This window comes from Coturnix japonica, chromosome 5 (assembly GCF_001577835.2).
Source record: "Coturnix japonica isolate 7356 chromosome 5, Coturnix japonica 2.1, whole genome shotgun sequence".
NCBI lineage: Eukaryota > Metazoa > Chordata > Aves > Galliformes > Phasianidae > Coturnix > Coturnix japonica.
In genome coordinates this window covers 48,250,674-48,275,949 of record NC_029520.1, presented here as the reverse complement: position 1 = coordinate 48,275,949, position 25,276 = coordinate 48,250,674, and the positions used below count along the sequence as shown (strand labels likewise).

At 43.7% G+C, this 25,276-nt stretch overlaps 1 protein-coding gene across 6 annotated transcripts in view; it reads left to right on the top strand.

Moving 5' to 3' along the window:
* SYNE2 (spectrin repeat containing nuclear envelope protein 2) overlaps nt 1-25,276 on the top strand; it is a 156,243-nt gene that overhangs the window by 127,310 nt on the left and 3,657 nt on the right. For 2 of the 6 annotated variants that reach the window (XM_015865456.2, XM_015865454.2), the window contains exons 101-113: nt 145-311; nt 11,342-11,504; nt 15,063-15,250; nt 15,390-15,540; nt 16,016-16,198; nt 16,580-16,717; nt 17,614-17,808; nt 18,601-18,883; nt 19,237-19,305; nt 20,097-20,233; nt 21,128-21,257; nt 22,381-22,592; nt 25,009-25,209. In XM_015865456.2, the coding sequence (XP_015720942.1) occupies nt 145-311; nt 11,342-11,504; nt 15,063-15,250; nt 15,390-15,540; nt 16,016-16,198; nt 16,580-16,717; nt 17,614-17,808; nt 18,601-18,883; nt 19,237-19,305; nt 20,097-20,233; nt 21,128-21,257; nt 22,381-22,592; nt 25,009-25,209 (2,217 nt within the window). Of the gene's footprint in view, nt 1-144; nt 312-11,341; nt 11,505-11,591; nt 12,557-15,062; nt 15,251-15,389; nt 15,541-16,015; nt 16,199-16,579; nt 16,718-17,613; nt 17,809-18,600; nt 18,884-19,236; nt 19,306-20,096; nt 20,234-21,127; nt 21,258-22,380; nt 22,593-22,665; nt 22,832-25,008; nt 25,210-25,276 lie in introns of those variants that run through there. The other 4 variants (XM_015865458.2, XM_015865457.2, XM_032444791.1 and 1 more) reach the window with 4 other exon arrangements.

The following is a 25,276-nucleotide window of genomic DNA, read 5'->3' as shown; positions in this document are numbered from 1 at the left end:
TTTGAAGTAGTTTGATTAAAAAATAAGAAAAGCTAAATCAGGAAAGTGGAGGCAAGTTTAGAACAACTCAGACACGGGGAAAGAAACAGAGAGTTTTGTTTTGCTTTGCCCATAAATTAAGCAGTGTTTGTTTATATTTCTCAGGATTGCATGGAAGAAATAAACTTGTTCAGTGAAAATAAGCTTCACTTGAAACAAATGGGCGACCAACTAATCAAGGCCAGCAACAAGAACCGAGTTGCAGAAATAGATGATAAACTGAACAAAATCAATGATCGCTGGCAACATCTCTTTGATGTCATTGGAGCACGGTAAGATGATGTATTTTCAAGCTTTATGTGAGATAAAAGTCAGAAGCTCAAGCATCAGAAACTGACTGACAAAACTTTTCAATTCTGTTCGAGTTTACTATTGAGAGTTAAGTTAGCCTCTTATTTTTTTATTACTATGACTTGTTGCTGTATTATGACACCAAACAGCTTATCTAGTGCTAGAGGGCAGGATGTGAGAATTCACATGAAACACAGTTTTATTTGTGGGTTCTACGTAAAGAGTTGGGGTGATTTGTGTCTCACGTCTGTCAAATGCAGTCTGGTTCTAAGGCTGTATGATAGGAGTTCATTCAGGCTCTTCAGGAGATCCTCCTGTTTTAAGTTATGCCTCCAATTCACCATTACATGTATGAATGCATGAAATCTGGGAACAAATTCCTGGCCTGTCCCTGTAGACAGCGTGATTTATATAACGATTACGTTTCCTTTTGACCTTCAAAAGTGTATGGAATTTAATTTACTGTTAGGACTATTTATTTACTCAGCCTCTTTCCTAAAAACATCTGGAAGACCGTAGTACAATTATGTTGTTGTTCATTCAGTATATTCTGTGTGGCAGTGAAATGAAAATTGCTACTGATGGAAATTAAAATGAACACTTGTGCAGTCCAACCAGTGACCTCTTATTACAGGATTCAAGATCTTTATTACATTTGAGTTAAGAACATGACAATCATTTTAGTATTAGTCTTAGGGGGATGATCACATTAACTGGCATCTATGTGATTCCACCACAGATCAGGAGGAGGACACTGAGCTGGTCTTATCTCCTACCTGAGTTTCTTAGTAGTGCAGAAATAACAAGGCTAACACAAAAATTAGTATTGGCCTCAATTTATCTCCCAATGTTTTGTTTTGTCTGTAGCCTACTTCCCTGGGCCTCAGGTTTGGTGAAGTGGGTGGCTGTGCTTGAAAACATAGTGCTTAAGTGTGCTGGATCATAATCAGGAATGAGATCTGAATTAATGGTGACACATGAGCCATGAATGATTAAGCAGAAGCTGCCTTCTTAAGATGTAACAGGTTGCAAATCAGTCTTGCAACAGCTCATCTGTCTCCAGATACGTTTCTATTTGATACTGTGTCGGAAAGAACGTTTTGCTTTAATAACAGAACTTCTTCTGTTCTCATCTTATGGTAACACGTCACTTTTCGAACACCTTTATGATCATTTATGTCTTGTTGTGTTAGTTTTGCCTAAAGCATCAGTGTGGATCCCAGTACTGAATATCCAAAAAGGTATTTCAGCTATAGGGTAGCTGGTGTGCAGACTTCATACAGTTCCTGTTTTCTCACCTGTAAAGGTTTGGAGTGTACTATGTGCTTCCTGTGATTTCTATCAGTTTTGTATTCAGGACAAGGATGATGAAGTTTAAGGAGATGAGAAAAGGTTATTTTAAGCCGCAGGTCCAAGGTTATCAAGCAGCACAGTTGGTTTTGCTGATCATCATGGATTTAATGCCTAATGAAGGTGGATGAATATGGTTAAGTGCTTGGACCAGTTCTGCAGCATGGATGTAGCACATCTCCTCCCTCACCTTGTTGTGTGGGGCAGGGCTGGCATTTGGGCTGTTGTTGGTTGCTCAGTTATAAATATCCATCAGTCTCTAGGAGAGTTCATTTTGCTCTGCTTTCAATATTGTGGTGTGTTTTAGGGCACTAGGGAGGAGGCCCCTCCTGCACTTCCAGGTAGTATCTCCTAGTAGAATGAGAGGTAATGAAGATTTAGGTTGGATATCAAGGGGAAGTTCTTTACTATGAGAGTGGTGAGGTGCTGGAACAGCTGCCCAAAGGTGACATCAGTGCCCCGTCCCTGGAGATGTTTAAGGCCAGGTTGGATGGCACTAAATGAAGTTGGTGGCCCCACCTGTGGTGGGGTGGTTGGAGCTTCATGATCCTTAAGATCCCTTCCAACCCAAGACATGCTATGATTCTGTGAAGGCTGGAGGCTGTACAGTACTGGGGTTGTTCACTCACTGCTGCATAACGGAGGAGAAAACACAGTGCTGCATAGCTACCAGCGTGGCGGCACTGAATCTCATGCTGTTCTTGTGACAGGCCAAAGTGTGAGCAGTGAGTAATGTACAGAGCTGTGCTATGAATTGGAGGAGAAAGTAGCTATTGAAGACCAGTGTGTTGAAAGCTAGCTCTTTATCCTGGACACTGAATCTTTCTAGTAGACAAGCACTAATGACCCTGTGGCTAGGGGGTGTAAAATAACCTATATCCACAAGGGAGTCTAATTGAGATTTATAAGTGATATCAATTCTATGGTCTCTAATGTCTCTGTGGCTGACCCAGCAACTTGGGTAACATCTACCTTTTCTATATTGCAGTGTATGTGTATGTCTGTGTGATATCAGAATGAAAGCAAACCAGTCTCAGGCCAGTCTGTTCAATACAGAATGTTCCACCTGGTAGCTTACTGCACCTTTTAAAACCAATAAGCATCCTGGGACAGATGGGCAAATTAGGTGAGCTTCCCATTTAGTCTTTAAAGTGATTCTCTTAGTTCATGGTGACAAGCTTAGATCTGCCATATGGCAACGCTTGCAGGACTTAGCACTTTCATTGTATGTCTGTGCTCAGTTTGTGTAGTGACAAAGCCTTGCTGCATACTTTGCAGCTGGAGAGTAGATTGGTGCAAACTTGGAAAGGTCTCAAAATGTTTGCCTTCATGGGGTAAAATGCATTAAGGCAGTGAAGTGCTTGGGAAAGAGAACAAATGGATTCTGTGCAGCTCAGAAGAAACTCTTAACAGTGCAGGTTATTGTGCTGAAGTCGTTGCTGATAAAGGGGGAATGTGAGTGTACCAAGAGGCAGAGAGGGAGCCTTGAGCTGACCATGAAGATGGGCATCAAATCTCTTTGCTTTTCTTTGGTCACTGACCTTGTGGCAGCACTCTGCGAGAAAAAACATAGTATGCTTGCACTCCCACCTAAGCAAAGGCAAAAACAGCAGAAGAAGCAGTGCACTGGCTGCGTGCATATGAGTAAATAGCCAAAAACCCATGGAATGGCTTTTATATCCCTGGTGTACTCTGGAGCAGCACTCCCAAGCTGTGCCTGCTTTAACCGGACCTGCACTGTGTACACAGGCAGAGGCGTATCCCTTATTGTTCCGTGGCCTGTTTGCCACTGACACAAGCTGCATGCTTTGCCTTCCAGTCCAGAGGTAAGCAGCTAATGTGAGCACAGAGCTTGCAGCCAGACAGGAGCAGCACCCACTGATTGCAGGTGGGAATCTTGAGCCTCTGGGAAAATCTCTGCCTTTATCTGCGGCTGCTTCTGGTAGTTTGGGGACCATGGGCTGGTTTGGACAGTAAGAAATACGCATTTGGGGGCACTGGAAATAGGTGATTCCTATTCTGTGATTTCTGTACCTCCCAGCATCCTGCAGCTCTCAGCATTTTCACAAAGCTGTGGAAGATAAATGCCATTTCTAAGCTGCTCTGGCTGTGGGCACACTGTGATGTGTTTCTTGGTGGCTGTTTCATAGAGGAAGGCACGTTGGTTGGGTCTGTAGCAGGAATGGGTTAAATTATTTCTTAGTATTTGCAAGCCAACAGCCCTCATCATGGGCTCCGAGAGGCCTAAACTGCAATGACTGGTCAGCTTCTTCCTTCTCACACTGAGATGAGGAGATAAAGGGTGTTTTCCACTGTGTACCAAAAAGAAATGTTACAAAGACATTCTTTAATCAGAGGGTGGTGTGTCCCTGGCACTGAGAAGCTGTGGATACCCCATCCCTAGAGGTGCTCAAGGCCAGTCTGGATGGTGCCTCACTATGGCAGGTTGGTTGGACTTTGGTGGTCTGTAAGGTCTCTTTCAACCAAAACCATTCTGCGATTCCCTGATAAATTCCCAAGCAGTCTGAAACTGCTCAGGTTGCAGTAAAAGGAGAATTAGATGAAGCTCTTCATTGGCAATGCCTTGTGCTTGCAATACAGGGATGCTGTTTGATTTACTGGTGAGCTCTGGTGAAGTTCTCTGCTCTGTGCTTTCTCTTCATCCCTGCATCCTCCCTGCAGTGGGTCTGCCTCGATAACTGCCTGGATGGCAGCAGGCTGCACCTTGTAGGCACAGGGATCGAGCGAGTTCACACCGCCCTCAGCTGCTCTCTGGGTGTATTTTCTGCCACGTTGCTTTGCCCTTTGGCAGGGCAGCACAGTGAGCACCACGTGTCGGTGTGCCGTCCCACCCCACTGCAGTGCAGCTGTGCTCTGAGCTCAAAGGTCTTCCTACCTGCTGCAGATGGACCCTGCACAGCAAGCAAAACAAAGTCTGCTGCCGTGGTTACACCGTACAGCCATGTGCAGTGGAATTATACTGGTCTGTGGCAGCACCACTGTAAAATCTCATTCTCCATAATCATTTTGGTGCAAAAGAAATGATCTTTGTAGTTGAAATATCACTCACGAAGTGCCTGCTCTCTCTCCTTGCTCTCCAGATTCCCCATCCTTCAGGGATTATGGAGCTGTGACAGGATTCATTATCGTCTCAGGCAGGGTGGTTAGGCTTATTGGGTTATGCAATGCTGGGAGTGGGGGGAGCCGGCTGGGCTGGGCATGGCCATGTCTCCCTGCTGGTCCTCCAGGGAGGATTCTTCCCACCTTCCTGTCCCAGACCTGCTGTGCTGAATGCACCTGACCATCCCTGAGCCATAGTCAGGTGGAATGGAGCCCGAGTGTGATTTAACTGTGCAGTGAGAGGTGTAGAGGTGTCCGCCTGGTGCTTTCTCTTCTGCCATGTATTGAATGTGAGCGATTGGCAAGCTCACACAGGTCTGCAGATTACCTGAATGCTGATCAGCCTTTGATTTCCAGCCCATTCCTTGCATTTTTGGGAGGATTAACACAACTTCTATTTTTCTGTCTGATGTTTGCTGGGTGGGGAGTGACTTTTAACCCAGGGTTCCGTGACTTCTGCCTTATTTCCCTGCCCCACGATCGCTGGCAGTCATAACAAACAAATTATGATAGTGTGTTTTTCCACAGATGAGTGATACCGTAAAAGACATGGGGCTGTTTTGTCCTTCAGGCTCCTTGCTCTCCAGGCCTTCCTCCTGCACTGGGAGGTTACAGAGAGGACAGGGCAGTGTGTGGGAGATTTAATTCGTGCTTAAAGACCTGGGATAGAATGGCACAGGCGACAAAGAAGAGCGCAGAGGAAGTAAGGATACACCGTGTGCATGGGGCTGTGTGCGGATGGACCTTTGCTTGATTTGGGGTTCGCTTCAATTTGACTCTGCTGCAGATCGCCCTGCTTTGAGGCTCTGCACAGAGAGACGAAATGAGCTCTGAGAGCAGCGCTGTCATTGCCGAAGCCTCCAGGCTGCCACCGTGCTGTCGCCGACCGCGGGCGGCTGTGATGCTGTGATGCGTGCGTTCCTTTCGCGTTCTCCTGTTGTGTCAGAATAGAGCTCTGGCTGGGTTTGCTCTGAGGAGGGATGCGGCCGTTTGCCAGGTAAAACGCCAACCCAAATGCTGCGGGACTCAGAGCCGACATCGGCTCCGCAGCTCAGGGGTCGGGGAGGAGGACGGGCAACCCCCCCTCCCCTCCGCCCCCCCTCCCCAGCGCGGGATGCTAAAGCAGCGAATAAATAGGGCATCTGTGGAGGAGGGGTTTCCTCATCCGTGCGTGCCGTGGTCGCACAGGAGCTCGCTCGGTCCCCCGGCAGCTGGGGATTTGCAGGCTGAGGAATGGTTGCTACTTGCGAACCGTAAGTGCTGACTCGGGCTCGGTGGCGGTGGGTCGCGGGGCTGCGGGGGACGACTCTTAGCGCTGTTCCATTTGGACAAGTGGCCGAGCCCGCAGGCTGAGTGAGGGGCGAGGAGGAGGAACGGCCCTCGGGGCCTCTGCCTTCAAATCAGATGTTTTGGCAGCTTGCAGCCAAGGCTGAGATGGGCAGCAGCAGCGTTTGGCTGACTGCAGGGGGATGTGCGGAGAGCCATCCTCCAGCGTGCCCGTGTGTGCTGAGCTCACAGCCCACGCACGCAGGGCTTCCTGTCATGTTAGCACTGCTGAAATGTGTTCGCCCTGTAGACGAAGGCCTGAAATTCACCGTTGGCATCACGGCTCGGAATCAGGTCTTTTGTCCTTCACACTGCCGAGCTCCCCGCACCTCGCTGAACAAAGGTGCCGGGTTTCGTGCATCTCATTTGCCGCAGTAAACAGCCCTGGCAGCTGGCAGGGCTATGGCAGCCTCTCTGCTGCTATACACATAAATGGAGGCGGTGTCTTTTGCTGCCTGGCTTGCATGACGTCTGTGTTGGTGAACGACGGCTTGGAATATACATCAGGGTGGTTTTCATCTCATTAGACGCTAAATGCAAACGTTATTTGTTCCCCTTTCAGCTCTCCTGTGCCTTTCCCTGCTGCACTTTGACAGCTAATGGAATGTGGCTGGCAGGCATTTTGTCATCTTTTGTGTTGTGTGAACACACTTCACTCAACCTGGAAGCGCCTCAGAGTGGCAGATAATTCCTGAGTAGTACAAAATATTCTGCTGCTTTGTGGGGCTGTGCAACAATTCACTCCCAAACTGAATTGCCAGTCCCTAATTCCCTCCTGCAACCCAACGCTGGCAGCTTCACAGTGCTGTTAAGGCCCAAATCCATTGTCGAGTCAGGTCAGTTAGTCCTTCTGTTCACTTTTGCAGCCAGCTTCTTGTTATAATCTCCAGCTTTTGTTCTTTTTCTGCCACGGGTATTTTGGTTGGAATGATGAAGATGTTTAGCAACGGGCTTCGTTTGGCTTATCCCATGTGTCTTATGTGTGTTTTTAAGCACTGTTTTGAATCAGGATGCCTTTGGAGTTGGGCCTGTGGCAAAAAAAAACAAGAGATAGTTGAGTTGGGCTTGTTGGTTTTGTTTGTTTGTTTGAGATTGTGATATTACTCAGATTGATTTGATTTTATTTGTTTCTGGGAGAATGCTGAAGTGTTGGAAGGCGGCAGCTTAATTCTCACTAGGAAGCAAACTGTATCACCAGGCCTTCATCTGCAAGACACAAAGTTTTGCCTGTTGGACCAAATAACTCGAGTGTTATCCTTCAGAATTCCATGATCAGTACTGGTGGCATGCTTAGGTGACAGGGAGGAGCACTTGAAGTTTCACTGCTGATTCACAGTGCGTTGAGTGATTGTCACCTGGACATGAGGAAGCTTTTGCCCCAGGTCTGAGGGCTGCACACCCCCTCCCAGCTCCCAGGCTCATCTTTCAGCATCATTTGTACTTTCTGGATGCATCTCAAGAAACTCTGTGAGATTTCTTGCATGCAAATAGCAGGTGATTTACAGTGCAACTGGGTGTGATCATTGCAAAGGTGTAGGGATTTTGTGGATCTAAGTAGTATTTTTTAATGCCCTGTTTTGATCTCTAGCCAGAGTAATGGCAGTTCTCTCTGACTTCTCTGCAAGCTTGATGAGGATGCTCCGCTTTGTCATCATTTCACCTGTTGCTTTCAGTGTTTGAGATTGATGACTTAGGTGATTAAGGGTGGTCCAATGACTGATGAATGCCATATTCTTCCCAGAATATGTAACAAATTAAATTAGATATTTACAGCGGCACATCTGTGAAGGCAACTGCATAGATACAAGTTCGCAGTACCACTCTCCTTGAAGCTGTTGTTTGTCTAACTCAATGGATTTGCTGTCAATCATAAAGATATGTTTAATTGTAATTGAATATCCCTTAGTTTAGCTTTGGACCTCCTTGTTCATATCCACCTACCTGTTACCCAGTGTGCAGGTTGGATAAAGTAACCCATGGCTTGAAACCCTTAAATTTTTCTGTATTGCAACTTAAAGACAGAAAATGGGTGGAATTAGATTGAGAAAGGAGTAAAGGAAACAGAGGAACAATACAGTGTCCTAAAGCATGGACTCAGCAAGTAGGCAATGGCATTGGGTGATTCCAGCATGTGCATCTCTTGCAAGACATTCCTAAAGCAGAAAACCTCTGTACAGGAGAGCAGCAGTTACCTTTGCAGAATAATGGTAGTTGTTGGTCAAAAGTCTGATTACAACCACATTTATGCCAGTGTATTGACATATTTAGAGTTCTCCATTTTGAATGATGCTGTTTGGTTCACCTGCCATTCAGTTTTTAGGGCAGCTGTCATTCTAACTGGTCTGAAGTCATGCAGAACTAGCAGTGCAACAGTGCAAATATTTGGCTTTAACTTTTTGAGGCTCTTCTGTTGGTTCCTTCTTTCTGTAATCAACAGAGTCCCATCTTTCCAGCAAGAAGTGCTGCCAGGTCAGTCACCTGGCTTTGGTGAGCCACAGGCCTTCTGAGTGTTACAATCAAGTGGATCAAAATTGGCTGGTGGGACAGGAGCAGGGGAGAGAGTGGAGTGAGAATTAGTTCTTCTTGGGCAATTTATTGCCAGCCTGTGACAGCAGAAGAAAAAGCTGTATGGTTACTGGAGTGTGACATCTTCATTGAGAACCACTTAATGGAAGTGGGACCAGTAACAGGAAGATTTATGTAGCAGCTGTTTGCTTGCGAACCAGATGCCTTCTGCATAAAGGGTTGAACTTGAGAGCAGAGTTCTGAAAAGAGCTTGTTAATAAAAGCAAGAGCTGCTGAATGCTTTTGTCACCCCCTGGCTTCTTCTGACAGCTGCAGCGTGGAAAACACCATTGGCGTAAAGGAGCAGATTGCTTTGTGCTTTTTGCCAGTATCAGTGACCTTGTAGGTGAAGCACAGACTTGGGCCAGATCCTTCAGGTTGGCTTACCAAGTTGCATCAACCAGACTGGACTAATTTTACATTCTGGAGTGTGCAGAATCACTAAATACTGTTTCCAGCAGTCCTAGTTGTAGGATTGTTCTCTTCTTGTCCACATGCTGTAAAACTGCCTGAAAATTCTGCCTGACCCTTATTGGAGCAAGAGGTAGGGGAAACTGCTTCCTATGCTGATAGTCCATGTCCCAAATTTGTTGGCCTTACTTGATACCCTGGCAACACTCAGCAGGTCTGAACACATCCATCACTATCATTCCCACATCTGCATAAGTATTTAACCTTAAATTGAGTGTTCAGCTGACGTCTGTGTCCTGTTTGGTTGCCTTAAGATTGCTAATAAGATCAGTTGCTCACAGAGTGATATATTCATCGTGGATTAGCTATCCTACATATCTCTTGTTGTTTTATCATATGCTACAATGGGCAAGTGCAAAGCCCAGGCAGTCTGAATTCCTCTAACACTGGCTAGGACAGCTTGGCAGCCAGGCAGGACAGTAGGCAAGAAAACTCATTTCTTACTGCAAGGAGGGGCAGGTCCTTTGCATGAAGCCTGCAGCCTGGAACGCTGTCAGAGCGCCTCTGCCTTCATGTAATCCGTCCTAGCCTGAGCTAGGTGAGATTACGGCTCCCTCCCTCCCAGCCCCATTCCTAGCTTTGCATAATGCTGCTGCAAACAAGTGAATTAGGATTCATCATGGACATCCCAGCTGCTGGCATTGTTCAGCTGGTGACAGTTCGCTGCTGCAGCATTTGACAAATAGGTTCACAGTAATTGATAAATGGGAAATGTTTTGGCCTTTTTATACTTGGTACTGAACTTTTAGCACTGCACTTGAATTAGATAGTCTAGCATTTTTTAGGCCAGGTGGTTACTTAAAGCTTAATATAGAAATTGGTGTTTTTAAAACCTCGTGTGAGGTCCAAACATCCATCCCCAGGTGTAGGGTCAGAATGAGACAGCAGAGGGATGAAAGTGGCCAGGAAGGATTGTGTAGGGAAATGATGCCAGCTGGAAACAGGCTCTCTCTAGGGCAGGGGAGAAATCACCTGACTCCAGCTGGTGTTTATAGTACTGCATTATAGACCTGTGCTGTTCACAGAGAGAAGTGCTTTTTGGTACAGTTCATCCCATTTTATAATCTAGATGTTTATTTAAAACAGGTCAGATTAAAATCAAGATCTATAATTCATATATATTTTTTTCTTCCATTAACTATCAAAGTGTGGCAGGCAAGCTCTGATATCAAACTGAAGTCAAAAGAGATACTACCCAGTATTGCACTTTTAAGTAATTGATATTGGGAATGGCATTAAATGAGAATTACAAGAAGACACGTGAAAGCGGTGAGGTGGTTTAGCAGATACTCCTCCAACAGATGAAGATCAATTCACAAAAATCTATAACCAGGCTACTTGGGTAGTTTGAGAGGCTTATAAAGGATTTTGACAGGGGAATATATTGTAAAGGCTGTGAGTAAGAAGAAGTTTATCTGTGCCTTGAGAGCTCTGCTATAAATAGCTGTAAGGAAAGTAAGTGTTCTATACAGTTTATTTGCTTGTCTGATGTATGACTCTCCAGCTGTTGGATATTCCCCTTTTTCAGTGTTGGTTGGGGTTTGTTTTCTTTCATTTTCACCCACTAGGAGAGTCTGGCACCCTTCCACACATTTCAGTTTGTTGCTTAGAGGAACTTTCATCATAGCACTGTGAGGTCTGAAGCTGTTATAGCTCAGGCCTTCTCTTCTACTGTCAGCATTCATTTACCCAGAATGTTGAACCTTTGGTGTGGGCACAGTTTTGTCTGTATTGGCAGAGCTATACCTTGCTGGTAGTCCTGCTGCATAGGATAGGCCTGGTGGTTGATGAAGAAAGCCTACAACATCATCACAGCAGGTACATCAGGGCATAGATACCCATTTCAGTTTAACTGAGGTGTTACTGTACAAGCACCCACTTAGATAAATGCCCAAGTATGAGCAGAAGACCTGACCAGCAGATGAATGAGGCTACAAAACTTGACACAATTCATTTAGCTTCAGTAAGTAATTCATAGAAGACCTTCCTGCATTTGTAGGGCAGAGGCTTGCTGAGCCAGTTTAGGTAGCTTTTAACTAAAATATGGCTCTGGTTTGCAGACAGCAGGTTGGTGTGATAGTACATCCTTCAGAAGACCAAGACTGTTGTCACCTTCTGCTAACATAATTTCCACTGATTACAGATCTTTGTAACAAAATGTTCTTCCTGGTTTGCTTAGGGTGAAGAAACTGAAGGAAACATTTGCTTTTATACAACTTTTGGACAAAAACATGAGTAACCTTCGCACCTGGTTGGCCCGGATTGAGTCAGAACTTTCTAAGCCTGTTGTTTATGACATCTGTGATGACCAAGAAATCCAGAAGAGACTGGCGGAACAGCAGGTGGGAAATAGGAGCAGCCAAAGTGAATGAGCTAAAAATTTGCTGACAATTGGTCCTAGTTTAAAATCACCTTTCTCTTTTCTTTAGCCAGGCCTTCTAACTTTCACTGCATGTTCCTGCCAAGATGCACTGCGTGGAAAAAATTTATTTGCTTGTTGTTATTTCAGTATTGTAAGTGTTGCTCTGCTCTCTCTACTCTCCTCCACTGAAAAATACCCACAGAGTATAAGGAGCAGCTTTTTCACGTGTCAGAACTTTTGCCCAGTTAAGTTCAACCTTATAGAGTCTAGACAAGGTACTTTTTGTTTAAAACCATTCCACCTCGTCCTGTTGCCATCAGACCATGTAAAAAGTTGTTCTCCCTCCTGATGGTAAGCTCCTTTTAAGTAGTGAAAAGCCACAATGTGATCTCCCTGGAGCCTTCTCTTCACTGGGCTGAAGAAGCCCAGCTCCTTCAGCCAGGATGATACGTGACCCAGGCTGAGCATTGCAAAGCATTGCAAAGCCTGAATCATGGAAGCAAGCTGGCTGTGGCAGATGTAAGTGCTATATGAGGTATTGCACTCTCTAGCTCACTCCTCTTCCCTCTCTACCTGCAGACAGTATCCTGTGGGATGGTGCATGAATCCTGCTGAGGCATAAGTATGAACCAGCCTAGCACTACTGGCTGTTGGTGGAGTGTGTGTAGGCATTTCTCCAAGACAGTGGCTTAGCAAGGAGCTCTTAAAGATCTGTGCTAGTTTTTAAGTGCCGAAGATGGCCGGGACTGGTTACAACTGAATGTGCAAGTTTTTTCCAGCCAAAACGATGTGCAGTTTGAGATGCCCTATAGTAAAACTTCTTTCTCTACCAGCCAGGGAAGGAAAAGGAGCTTCTCCAAAGCATAGACTTCCTGGTAGAGCAGCATAAACTGTGTCAACCTTTCTTCTGTGCCAGGTTCGCAGTGCCTCCCTAGGAAGGATGAGAATCACCATGACTGTCTTCTGACTCTAACAGTAGAATTTGTCCTAAAACTGAAGATTAAGAATAAAGCTATAAAGTGTGGAACTTCATGTCATCTGCCCTTTAAGAGTGTTCTTACCATCCTTTCCATCTTCTGTCTCTGGCTTCTGCTTATTTTCCCCTTACTGACCCAGATCTGAGGGCTGTGTGCTCTGCTGGCTGCTATGGCTCTCAGGTGCCTCATGTCCCAGAGGTGCCTCATGTCCCAGAGATCATGGCTTCCCATGTGACAGTGCCTCTGTGAAAGGAGTGGGGACGGCTCCCACCAACACCAGCAGCTGGTCAAACACCAGAACCTTTGGTTCTGTGGTCTCATGGCTCCATGTACACTGTAAATAGTCATGTAAACAACATGGAAGTATTTTTTCCTCATCCAAACCTTTTGCATTTCTCACAGGCTGTGATATATTGCTATGCAGAGAAGAACAGTAGATGCGTAGGAATTGATTTCCAAACTGAAGCTGTTGTGGCAAGAGCCATCGTTTGCTGCTCAGAGCTATCTGCTGCCTTATTGTTTAGTTTCTGTCAATGCAGACCTGTGGGCACCTCCAGACTGCTCCTACTGTAAGCTTTTAGCAGGTTGAGCATGAGAAGTTCATGCTGACTAAAAAGATCGTAGGAAAAACATACTAGCAAAACATTTTATCTAAACACAACAAGAGATCCTTCCTGGTTTTATCTGAACAATTATTTCAGCAAGTGTTGGTGGGAAATATGCCCTGCAGGCTTTGTTTGTTTGACATCCTCAACTGGAAAAGCTTTACTTGTTCAGTCTTGAATAATGAAATTTAAAAGCATTGTGCATCGAGAGAGATGTTTTAGGGCATGTTTGTTCAGCTGAAAGATGAAGATTGAAATGTGAATGATACTCCTTTTTAGATTTCAAGTTGATTTCACCAATGTAGAAGTCTAGCAGCATGTAGACTGCTTAAGCTGATGGAAAAATACTTTTTGGGGCTCAGAATATGTTCTTGACCCCATGGTTCAGTTGTGTTTGTCTCACCATAATGCAGTCATGTCATTTGGAATAACAGCTGTAGAAACGGCAACAGTTCTGCCTAGGGTGATTGCATATGAACCTGGGCAAGACCAAAAGTAATGAACTAGTTGTCAGTACTGTGTCGTAACATAAGTAAGGTGGTGTAGTAATCTGTGTTCCCAATTCTCACTTTTACAAATATAGTTGTAAATCCAGAGTAGTTTAACAGATTCAGAAGAATCTCTCTAGGTAACAGCAGTGAGGTAGGGCTGCCTTAAGAAGCAGAGGACTACAAGGACACGTCTGCCCTGTGCTCAGAGAACAGCTGTGAATCATTAGAAAATTACCAAAAAAGATGCTGGGTTTAATTCTGGTAGTCTGTGTAAAGATGTGAGTAAAGATTTTGGTACATTATCACAAATCCTACAAGTCAAATTATTACCATTTCTGGCTTAGCCCTTCTTTCAAGTACTTACATAAGGCTTCCACAGGGTGATACTCAACTCCTCGCACCTTGTTTATTTCAGGGAAGACCTTTCTTCAGCTCTTCTTGGATTTCCTATAAGCAGCATCTGGGTGGGTTTTTTGGTGTTGAGTTGGTTTGACTTAAGTCTGGAGTTAAACCAGGTCTGCTTCATCTGTTCAATGCAATCAGCCTTCTAAGGGGAGTTCTTTTTGCTCTTGCGAGAAAATATTTATTAGTGTTTGCTGTTGTTCTGCTGTTCTGGCTAGAGGCTCTTCTAAGTACCCTTCTCCAGGGAAGCCAGGAATGGGTTGAAAAATGGAAAGAGAGTGAACATTGTCACTTCACTACTATTCACAGTTGGTAATGTTGTGCAGAGTTGCTTTTTTAAGATGAAATACCTTGGTAAGGTTTTATTTTTTTTGTGTTCTTCATTTACTTTGACTTTCAGAATAGTTACAGGTACAGAAGGAGCTACCAGAATAAAATGGAGAAGCAATCTCTGGAGAAGAAACGTAGTGTAGATAAGACAAAGGATCTTTGCCAGATTCTTTTAAATAGTCTGTCAAAACAGGAGTTCTGGAAGGAGAAAGCATAGAATCATAGAATTTATGATAATAAGGGAGATTAGAAAAGCAGTGCAGTGCTGGCTGCTCTTTTGCTGTGCATCTGCAGTTTGTGATATCAGTCTGTGATCCTGCAATTGCTGAAGTACAGGATGTGTACAATGAGTTCTCTATCAAGTCTTACATTGTGGTAAGCTGACAGGACATACTGTCATTTGATACAGCCGAAATTAATAAGTTTGCATTTACAGCACATGCAGGGTTTGGATTTTGAATGCATGTTAAAATTGTCTGTGCTGTTCATGAAAAGATTTGCTTTCTCTGAGAAACCCATCTGTACAATTCCTTTTCTCCGTGGCAGTTCTCTCCTAATCTGTCAGCCTGTCTCCTACACAGCCCATCCTGCAAGTCTGCGTCCTAAAGCCAAGTAACCTCTTACTGACATACAAATTGCTCTTTCCCAATCTTCTTCAGCGTTTTGAAAATGGATGTGTGACGTCTAGCCACATGTATTGCCTTCCTCTAAAACTCTTCTTTTGTCTATGCAGGATCTACAACGGGACATAGAGCAGCACACAGCTGGGGTGGAGTCTGTCTTTAATATTTGCGAAGTCCTGCTGCACGATTCAGATGCATGTGCTAATGAGACAGAGTGTGACTCCATCCAGCAAACTAGCAGGAGTTTGGACAGACGGTGGAGAAACATTTGTGCCATGTCAATGGAGAGGAGAATGAAGTAAGTCTGTGCCCAACAGCTCCTAAAGAAGTTTGGGTCAGCATTCTAAAGAAATGCATTTGCCCTGAATTGAATTTTGAAAAGAAATAGAAAATGATGCTTGTGATAAAACTCTTCCATTTTTGCATCTCCCTGACAGAATTGAGGAAACCTGGCGCCTATGGCAGAGGTTTTTGGATGACTATTCTCGCTTTGAAGATTGGCTAAAATCAGCTGAAAGGACAGCAGCTAGCCCCAATTCTTCAGAGGTTTTGTATACACATGCAAAGGAGGAGCTGAAGAAGTTTGAGGTGAATTTTTAACAACTTCTTTGTATGCTTAGCAGCTGGCTGGGCAGTCAGACTGCTGAATGCTTACTGTCTCTACCAAATGCTAGAATTGCTGAAAAATACATCCTGTAATTTGAAGTTAAGATCCAGTAACCGTACGTAATATAGCCATATTATGGCTACCAGATATCTAGCTGGTTTGTTTGTCTCCGTTTATCTTTTCTTCTGGGGAGAACACAACATTCTGATCCAACACAATCCCTCTTAAAAGTTAAAGGTTTGTTTTTATTTTTTATTGTTTTTTTCTTCCTAATGAGCTAAAGCTAAGTGGATGATTTTAAATATGGGTCCCACTCTGGATTTAATTTTGTAGTTGGAAAGTCCATTGTTGTGGTTTTTAAGAGGAGGAGGCATCTTCATCTCTCTCAGTGGATAGTATTATATCAGTTCTTTCTCTTTTCAGCAAGGGGGCTGAATTTTTCCATTTGCTTTGCAGGCATTCCAACGGCAAATCCATGAACGGCTCACTCAGTTGGAGCTGATCAATAAACAGTACAGGCGCCTTGCCCGTGAGAACCGCACTGACTCTGCCAGCAAGCTGAAGCAGATGGTACACGAAGGCAACCAGCGCTGGGACAACCTCCAGAAGAGGGTTGCTGCCATTCTGAGGAGACTCAAGGTAATGGAATGGTGGGATGAGGGAGTTAAGGAGCACTTTCAGGTTCCTATAGGAGATACTAGGGTACTATGGTTAGGCTGCAGTGGGACTTGATGATTTTCAAGGTCTTTTCCAAGCTGGGTAATTCTATGATTCTATACAGAAGGGCAAAACACATATTCAAGAGCAGCTGTATTGAGTTGTGTCTTGAGTTACCAGTGTGGGAGAGCACCTCTGGAAAGGTTATCAAGTACGTGGTGCAAACCTTGGCAGATGGGATCTTCATAACTGAAGAAGCAAAGGTGAAGAATTGGCCCGAGTTTGGGGAAAATGTGCTGTAGGCCTTACCACTCCTATCAGTTAGTGAATTCTTGTAACAGTGGCTTCCTTCTTCCTATTCAGCACTTCACCAATCGCCGAGATGAGTTTGAGGCAACAAGGGAAAATATCCTTGTTTGGCTGACAGAAATGGACCTTCAGCTGACAAATGTGGAGCACTTCTCAAAAAGTAACTTTGATGACAAAATGCGCCAGTTAAATGTACGTATCGTTATAAAGCAGCTGTTTAATAGAACCAAGCTAATTTTATCGGGCTGCCCTCTCTTGACAGAATCATCTGTTTTTCTGGAGCTTCACAATAGGCAACAGATCTTTGTAAGGCTGTATTTGTTTTTGGACACCAGTATTTCATTAAGACTTGCTCTCTGAATCAGACTTAGACTAACCTGTACAGTGTTCTAATTCAGAGTCAGTGGTCAAGCTCAGTTCTATCCTGCCATTTTCTCCAAATGTTTTAGTGTCAGTGACAGTGAAATCTGTCTGGGTAGAAGCATGTGTGAGTTAATAGTAAAAGCTGCATTCCTAAATTCAGGCACTCTTTTCTAGGGAAAACTGTTTTGAATCAGTATTAATGGTCTCTCCTTCCAGTGCATTTCTTGTAACTGGAACTTCAAAAGAGAGAGAAGACAACATGTATGTGTAGTGATTCTAAAATACACATTGGCTCTTTGCTACCTACTTATATGCTGCTTTTCCCCTCTTCTCCTACACTATTAATTGCTCTGGGATACAGATTTGCTGTTTTGTAGGCTGCAGGCTTAACCAGACAAACTTCTCTGCTACTGAGAAAAACATCTTGTGTACCCAGTGGAAAAATAAACTGAGTGTTTGAAATTCTCATGCCGCAGTCCCCTGCAGGCTCAGGACAGAGCAGTCGTATTGATGTACACACATGGAAAACAACACTTCATTTAGAACTACAATCCTGCTAATAAAACAAACCTTTGCACCTCTCCATTTAAAAGATATTTGCCAAATGAAATTAGCCAGCAATGACAATTTCTGCTTTTCCTTTTACTGTAGTAAGAAAAGGACAAAGTTTAGGCTGTGAAGGGATGCTACGGAAATAGACTAATTGTTTTGTATGTTTCAAATAGGGTTTTCAGCAGGAAATAACACTACACACCAATAAGATTGATCAGCTAATTGTTTTTGGGGAGCAGTTAATTCAGAAGAGCGAGCCTTTGGATGCTATCCTGATTGAAGATGAATTGGAAGAACTTCACAGATACTGCCAGGAGGTGTTTGGCCGAGTTGCCCGCTTCCATCAAAGGCTGACTTCAAGACATCCTGTAAGAAGCAAGAGTTGTTTTGATACTTAGGCAAGATTCTGGTGTTTGAAGGGCAGTGCTTAGTGCTCATCCCCAGCAGCTTCACCAAGTTTGCTAAATGTTTGCCATATCTCTGTGCTTCTCTCCTGTTGGGTCTCCATCTGCAGAATCTGGATGATGGCACAGAAGTAACTCACATAGTTAATATTGACATAGTAGTGATTAGAGGGCTTCAGAAGCTTTTTCTTGTTTTTCATATCACTTTGTTTTCTTTAATTCCAGTAAGGTGCTTATGATACCTCTTTATACATTTGTTTGAGAGGTCCATCAATCCCTTTTCTTATAGCAACTGAGCTGGGGGAGTAGCAGGCTCTTTGCTTTCTGCTGGGAACATTTATTTGACCCCCGGTTTGCTTTGGCTCAAAAAGAAAGAACATTTATTTGAAAGGCAAGTGGAGTAGATAACATGAGAGTCTGAGAGTAGCTTTTCACCCCTACCTGAGCATCACTTCATTGCATAATCTATGCAGTCTGTTTGGAGCTGGAGACCCCTCTCTGCCAACTAGAGGGAGATGCCAGGTAGTAGTTGAGTGTCTTGGAAGAGAAGTGGTAGCTGTTGATGTGAAGATTGTTTTGGCAAAAGAGGAAGGGTGCAGAAATGATGCTTTTCTTTGGACATGCGTCTTGGGTTACTGCAAGTTATTTCAAAACCGTCCTAATTAGCATTGTGTTCCTGAGTTAGCAATGCAGATCTTTGACAATTATTGCTATTGTTAGTAATAGATAATATACAACAATATTTTACCTTTCTAGGGATTAGATGATGAAAAAGAAACCTCTGAAAATGAAACGGATCCAGAAGACTCCAGGGAAATCCAGAACGATCCCTGGCATAAGAAGGCCATCAATGAGGAACCCTCTTCCCCACAGTCCCTTTGCCACCTCATGCCACCTACTCAAGGTCATGAACGATCAGGCTGTGAGACCCCCGTTAGTGTTGACTCCATCCCACTCGAGTGGGATCACACAGGTGATGTGGGGGGCTCTTCATCTCACGAGGACGAAGAAGAAGCAACGTACTACAGTGCTTTGTCAGGTGAGAACCTGTGGGTGGCTGCTTCTTTGGAGACAGACAGTTGCAGGATGTCTGTGTATGGGAAGGGAGGGGGATCGAGGTCTTATTTCCACATTGTTTGTTGGTTTTCAGGTTCTGTTAGTAAATGTAAGCAGTCTCATCTCTTAAGTGTTTTGATGGAGGGAACGGTGTTGTCTAAACCTAGTTTATATTGTAACATAAGCGTTAAGAAACTTTTCTTTTTAAAAATGTCTGATGGAAGTAGTGCCAACAAATTTTTATTTTATTGTTTTTGCTGTCCCTTATTGTTTCAGTTGTTTTTAATAGCTGGAAAATACTGCATAGTGAGGAAAATGACATTATTCTTTTTTCAGATGTAGAAATCACTGAAAATCCTGAGGCATATCTTAAAATGACCACAAAAACTTTGAAAGCATCTTCTGGTAGGCACCTGCTAATGCATGTGTCTGAACATGGCGATCTCCCTGTGCTGCACGCTATATTCCTCAACCTCTCTCATATGTAATGTCTGACTTCCTGCCTTGTGTGGACACCATGCCTCATCCTGCCATGGTGTTCTTACGCTGCAGTATTCACATGTACATTACAAAGCAGTCCAAAACATGCCATTTCGATTTTGCCAAGGTGGTTAACATGCATTTCATTGTATCGATCCAAAGTCTTCTGGTACTTTCTTGGTGGTGTGCTCTGGGTGGTATCACTTTTTTGGTTGTCTCCAGTTTTAATTATGTAATTACTGAGAGAAGCAGTTCCAATTCTGTTTTTTGGGGGGGTTTTGCATCGTGTCTGACAGAACCGTGTGTGTCCTGTCTGTAAGATGCAGAACAAGTGTTTAGGACTTGTCTAGACTCATCTCTACTGAAATGTGTTGCAGATATGTGCTAATATCATTGGGATGCTTTCCAAAACCGCAGTGCAGTCTTCTTCATTTTTGTGTATTTATTTATTTTGAACTCATCCCTGTGTTCAAGCATTCTCCAGAAGAGAACAGAGTGTCCCATAACTGCATGGCTGTCATCTCATTACCTTTGAAACACTGTTGATGTTTTGCAAATGTGCATGCTTTGCAAGGAAAGCTGCAAAACTGTCGTTTTTATGCCATAACGATGCCATTTTATTTAGAGCGCTTTCTAACTTAATACAAAGCAACAGTTTCCTTACAGAGGTGGGAATTTGCACTCATGGCATACGACCTTCATTTAATTTCTTTCAGGAAAGGCTGTTTCAGAAGCTCATCCCTGGCATTCTCCAGAGAGCCCTGTCTGCAGGAAACACCGGTACAACCAGGCAGAGATTGTTGGCGATGTACTGTCTGGTCCAGAGACAAGTACCCCCTATAAGCCGGGCTATGTGAGTTGGGGGCTCTGTGGGCATTGAACATATGCTATGTATAGCTCCATTTTTTTCCTTCCTCCATCACTGGGGAAAAGATTGGTTGATGGCAGGGATATTCACTGTGTGGAAAGATAGACATTCTTTCTGGTGGCTCAGAAAGTCTCCATCTATGCACTCACTGGAGAAGCTTCTCTAAAGCAGTTCAGAGCAATGTGTTAGGATCCTGATCAGAATCAGTCAAAAAATCATAGCACCATGACGGAGGATCATCCTCTGGTCATAGTATGATTCTGGGAGAGCTTACCTTCCCAAAGAGATTGTGTGAACATCTTCCTTTGGTATTTAGTTGAAATATCTCCCTTTACTAAGCAGACTGATTTGGAGAATCCTTTTCTAGCTTGCAATCCTACGTCTAATATGCTTCAGGGCAATATAAAAAATGACTCAGTGGGATTAGCAGTGAGGAAAAGCCTTGTTGTCTGCTGGTGGTTAGTTTCCAGCAGTCCCAGATGTGGCTTCACCAGCAGCTCCCAGGCTCAGTGGATCTTTACCAACAATCAGCCCTCTTTCAGACACAAGGTGGTACTGCTGCGTGACTATTCTTGTCACCATTAATGCAGTTGTGAAGCCTTAGTATCATATTACCAAGAACTAGAATCTTAACAAAGAGCATCAGCTGTCTGGTACATGGAGTGCCACTTCTATGACCAGTCTTGTAATAATTAATGTCAACATAGTGTGTTTGTTTTCCAAGAAACATGAAGAGCCAGTATGAACTGTTAGCAAAGAAGCAGAAGCTCAGTGCTAAATCTGACTCAAGAGAGCTCAGCAGCAACCCAAACACAAACGAAGCTTGACTTTTGATGACTTATTAACACACTGGGTTCACCCATTAAAATGCCATTCCAGGTGAAGCAGCTCAGCTCTGCAAGCAGCAGCAGCATCAACAAGGAGAACGTCACGTCTGCTAACATGAGTGATGAAGAACCCCAGGATGACCAAGAGCTTGTGACTCTCGCAGCTGCAGAGAAGCAGCCAGGTACAGAGCATTCAGGCAATGCGCTGTAGTTTTTGTCTTGAGACTCTTGAGGATACAAAGCAGAAATGGACCAAAGGCAGCACATTTGCCTTGGGAGTAAAATACAATTAAATTGCTATAGTCCAAATGAATGCTTTTTGCTAAGAATAATTGAGCTGCGTTCTCACTAAATATTGTCCAGCCCAAGTTTTCTGTTGAAAGCTTTTACATTTTCTGCCAGATTTGAGATTTTTCTTACTCATGTCTCTTGACTGGTTGGAGTGAATGGAAAGAATTTCACTTTTGTGTGGATACTGAGGACCTTGGAGACTTTTATTCAGATTTGAAGTCTGTTTCTTTATCTATAACAAGGTTGCCAGACTTCGTTCTCTGAGCTGTTGGAAGTCTGTACAGCAAGATACTACAGCTCCCATTTAAATAAATGTTTTGGCGAAGTGTACTTTATTTAAATGGGAGTGTACTTTGTTCTTCACTGTGTTTGCTGCGGTCCTTAAATAGGCCAGTGAGATGCTTCTCTTAACCTTTCTGGACCCCGTTCCTGGTTTCAGGTTCTTGAGTCGGTAATAAGATCATGTCTGTACTGCAATTGTAAAAGCAAATTAAGTGGTAAAAAGAAGAATGCAGCTATGTGCTGCAGGTTGCTAAACTCATGCTTCAGATATGAGAAATAGACCGTGTTTCATATGTGGGGTGGATTGGACACCCTCTGACAAGGGCTTCCAGAAACAGTGCTAGGGATAGCACAAGTGCTATCTCCATCTCCTTTAGCCATGAACTGGTGAAATATAAACCCAAGTCCAAACTGCTGCATCATACTTTGTCCCATTGTCATGTCTATCAGTTTACAATGGCGTTCACTGATTTCCATCTCCTTGTACTTGTCCTAAGCTTCCAGCTGAATTAAAACAGTCTTGAAGTAATGCAATAAAAATTCTATAGCATTATGGTGGGTAACTTGCCCAGTAGCAGGCAAAGTTAGACTGTTATCTCAAGAAAGAAAAAGTGAAGTAGTACATGGCAGCAGTTATTTGACCCTAGGTAGACTGGGAGAGTAATTTACTTCTGAAAACCCATCAGTTTTATGGAATGTTCATGTAAGTGTTTGTTGTTCTGTCACTCGCAGGCATTATTGATAGGTGGGAGCTCATCCAAGCTCAAGACCTCAGAAATAAACTTAGGATAAAGCAGCACTTGCAGCAGTGGCAGCAGGTGAACTCTGATCTCAGCGACGTCTCTGCTTGGCTTGATAAAACTGAGGAGGAGCTGGAAGAACTGCGAAAAGCAAAACCTCCAACTAGCATGCAGGCGATGGAACAAAGGGTCAAGAAATTGAAAGTAAGTTATAGCACGCTGAGAAGTGGGGTTTCGAGATGCTGATGCACTTTATTGTTACCTCTTGTGCTCCTAGGGTATGTCAGCAGCACCAGTGCTAATAACAGTGTGTGAATGGCACAGAGGAGCTAAGCTGTGTTGGCTGGGAGGACTGACAAGGCTAGTTAAGCAAGGTGGCACCTTCTGAAGAAATTTGCTGCCAGCCAGGTGTAAATAAAAGCCTCTTCTTTTCTGTTCTCTTACCAAGACAATTTATTCTCTCTAAACAAAAGCATTCGACCCCAAACATTTCCCTTTAGGCCTTTTTGTGTTAGAAATAGGAAAAATACAGAGAAAAGATTAAAAAATGAAGGTTTAGACTCTCCAGCTGCCATGCATCTGACCTTGTCCTGAGGAGGTTGGGTATTCTGAAGAGTGGTGCTGGCACTGTTCTCTGTTCTGTGCCAGTCCCCCTCAGTGCAAACCAGAAAGGCATTATAAATTAATTAAATTTAAAAAATAAATAAAAAATCAGCCAAGACTTTGCAGCTGGTTGAGGTAGCTCGTGTTTTTGTCTTGTTTTGTTTCTTTGTAGCTCCAACAGGGTGACTGTGCAAGATTTGCCCTGAAGCTCTCTTTATTTAGCAGCACTTTATTTGCAGAAGATCTTAGCTGTGAACAGTGTTTTTGTTTTAGCAAGAACTGGGCAGTTGGAAGATACAACATTTCAAAATGTGGGGTTGTGTTTTTCAGTCAGCAAATGTAGACTGGTCATTTCAGCAGCGTGTTGAAACCAAGAAACAAAGTAAGCTCATTAGTCAGTCTCTGCTAATTTTTAGCTGAGTAATTAATACAACGGTTAGAGACACATTACTGTGAACATTTGTCAACCTCTGCAGTCATGTTGTGTTGCCTGCTGTGACTCTCAGCTTCCATAAATTTAGTGGGACTAAATAAGGTCTGCAGGTTGAACCGGCAGGTTGCCAGGGTACATTTGAATGTTAGGTTCAGCAGTCTTAGGTAACAAAATGCCTCAGGTTGAGCCCTGCTTCTCTGTGCCAACCTGGCTCAGGCACCAAGTGCAAGGAAAGGTTGAAGTGATGCCTTGCATATGGCAGCAAGTGCCTTTTGTCAGGCTGGAGTTGGGTGCCTGTTCCCTTTGAAGAGCACAGTTTCACTTCTGCTTTTCTCCTGTGCATTTGCTGAAGAGGAGTCCAGATGGCTGTAAATCCCTTTTGTAGACAGCTTGTCTTCTAGTCCCTACAAGAGCCAGCATACATGTGTAAGACCGTGAAATTTATGAGGTATCAGGACATCCCAGTGGCCCTGGATAAGGATAAAACCAGTCTGGCTGAGGACTGGCTTACTGGTATTTAGATTTCTATGTTGGGCTGTTTGTATTGTCTGATACTGAAGGAAACATTGCTGCTTGGAGGGATATAGGATTCTTTGTTGGGCAAAATGTGGCTGATCAGTGGTTTTCAGCAAGTGGGCTGCAGATCTTCGGAATATATAGATACAGAATACATAGATTGCTTTTCTGACTAGTCTTTGTAACAGAATCTCAGTCAGAGCTGTATTAAGTGCAGCACTCATCCTGCAGCTCTTACTTTTATACTGCAAGAGCTCACAACATGAAAAAGACTGATTATCCTTGATGGAAACTGTAAACCTTTTGAGGGTCCAAGACATTGTTTGGCGTTATTAATAGAAGAAAAAAAAAAAAGTGAGGTCTATGTGAACATAATGTGGAATTTGCCAAGTCATTTTTGTACTGTACAACTGCCTTTATTTCCCCCTACAATTTTAAGGGAGAGGAGGAAGGCAGGTGGGGTGGCCATTCAGCGAGACCTTGACAAGTCAGAAAGGGGCTGACAAAAACTCTGACTTGAGAAAAGAGAGAACTCTTCACAACAGCAGTGAGCTGATGTAGGACCAGGGGCCTCCATCCTGTGAGATACTCTGATTTAGACTGGATGAGGCCCTGAGCAGCATGCTCCGAGTTTGATGTTGCCCCTCCTTTGAACAGGAGGATGGACTAAAAACCTCCAGCTGTCCTTTTCATTATTATTTTGAGGATTCTGAGGGTGGCTAAACCTCTATAAATCAAGAAGAAATATCATGCGATGACCTATGAGAGTATTTGAACAAATGTCAAAAAAGATACAGAAATGCTAAGCACTGAGGAAGGAAGGGCAGAAGGGGATTAGGACGTAATGCTTGTGACTGATGGAACAGGCCCAAGCACCTTGTTTTTCTTTGAAATGAAGAAAATAAAAAAGAGCACATGCTTTGAGTCTGGTACCTTTTCAGACACTGTTAAGGAATATGTTAAATAGTTTTCTCCAATACCTGTATATATTTATTTTTTGGTGGGGATATCTTATGGCAAATAAGTTTTCATCGTTCTTAGAAGCTCCTAATCCTCTTTTCCTACCAGGACATACTTAAAGCATTTGATAACTACAAGGCGGTGGTGCTTTCAGTTAACCTGAGCAGCAAAGAATTCCAGAAAGCGGATAGCACAGAGTTCAAAGAGCTTCAGAACAGGCTACGGAAGGTGAACTTGCGTTGGGAGAAAGCCACTCATGCATTGGACAACTGGAGGAAAGGTTTACGGCAAGCCCTACTGCAGTGCCAGGTGCATACAACATGTAGCTAATATGGGAAAGTCTTCTGGAGGATGTTACTGTGGGATAGATATGGGG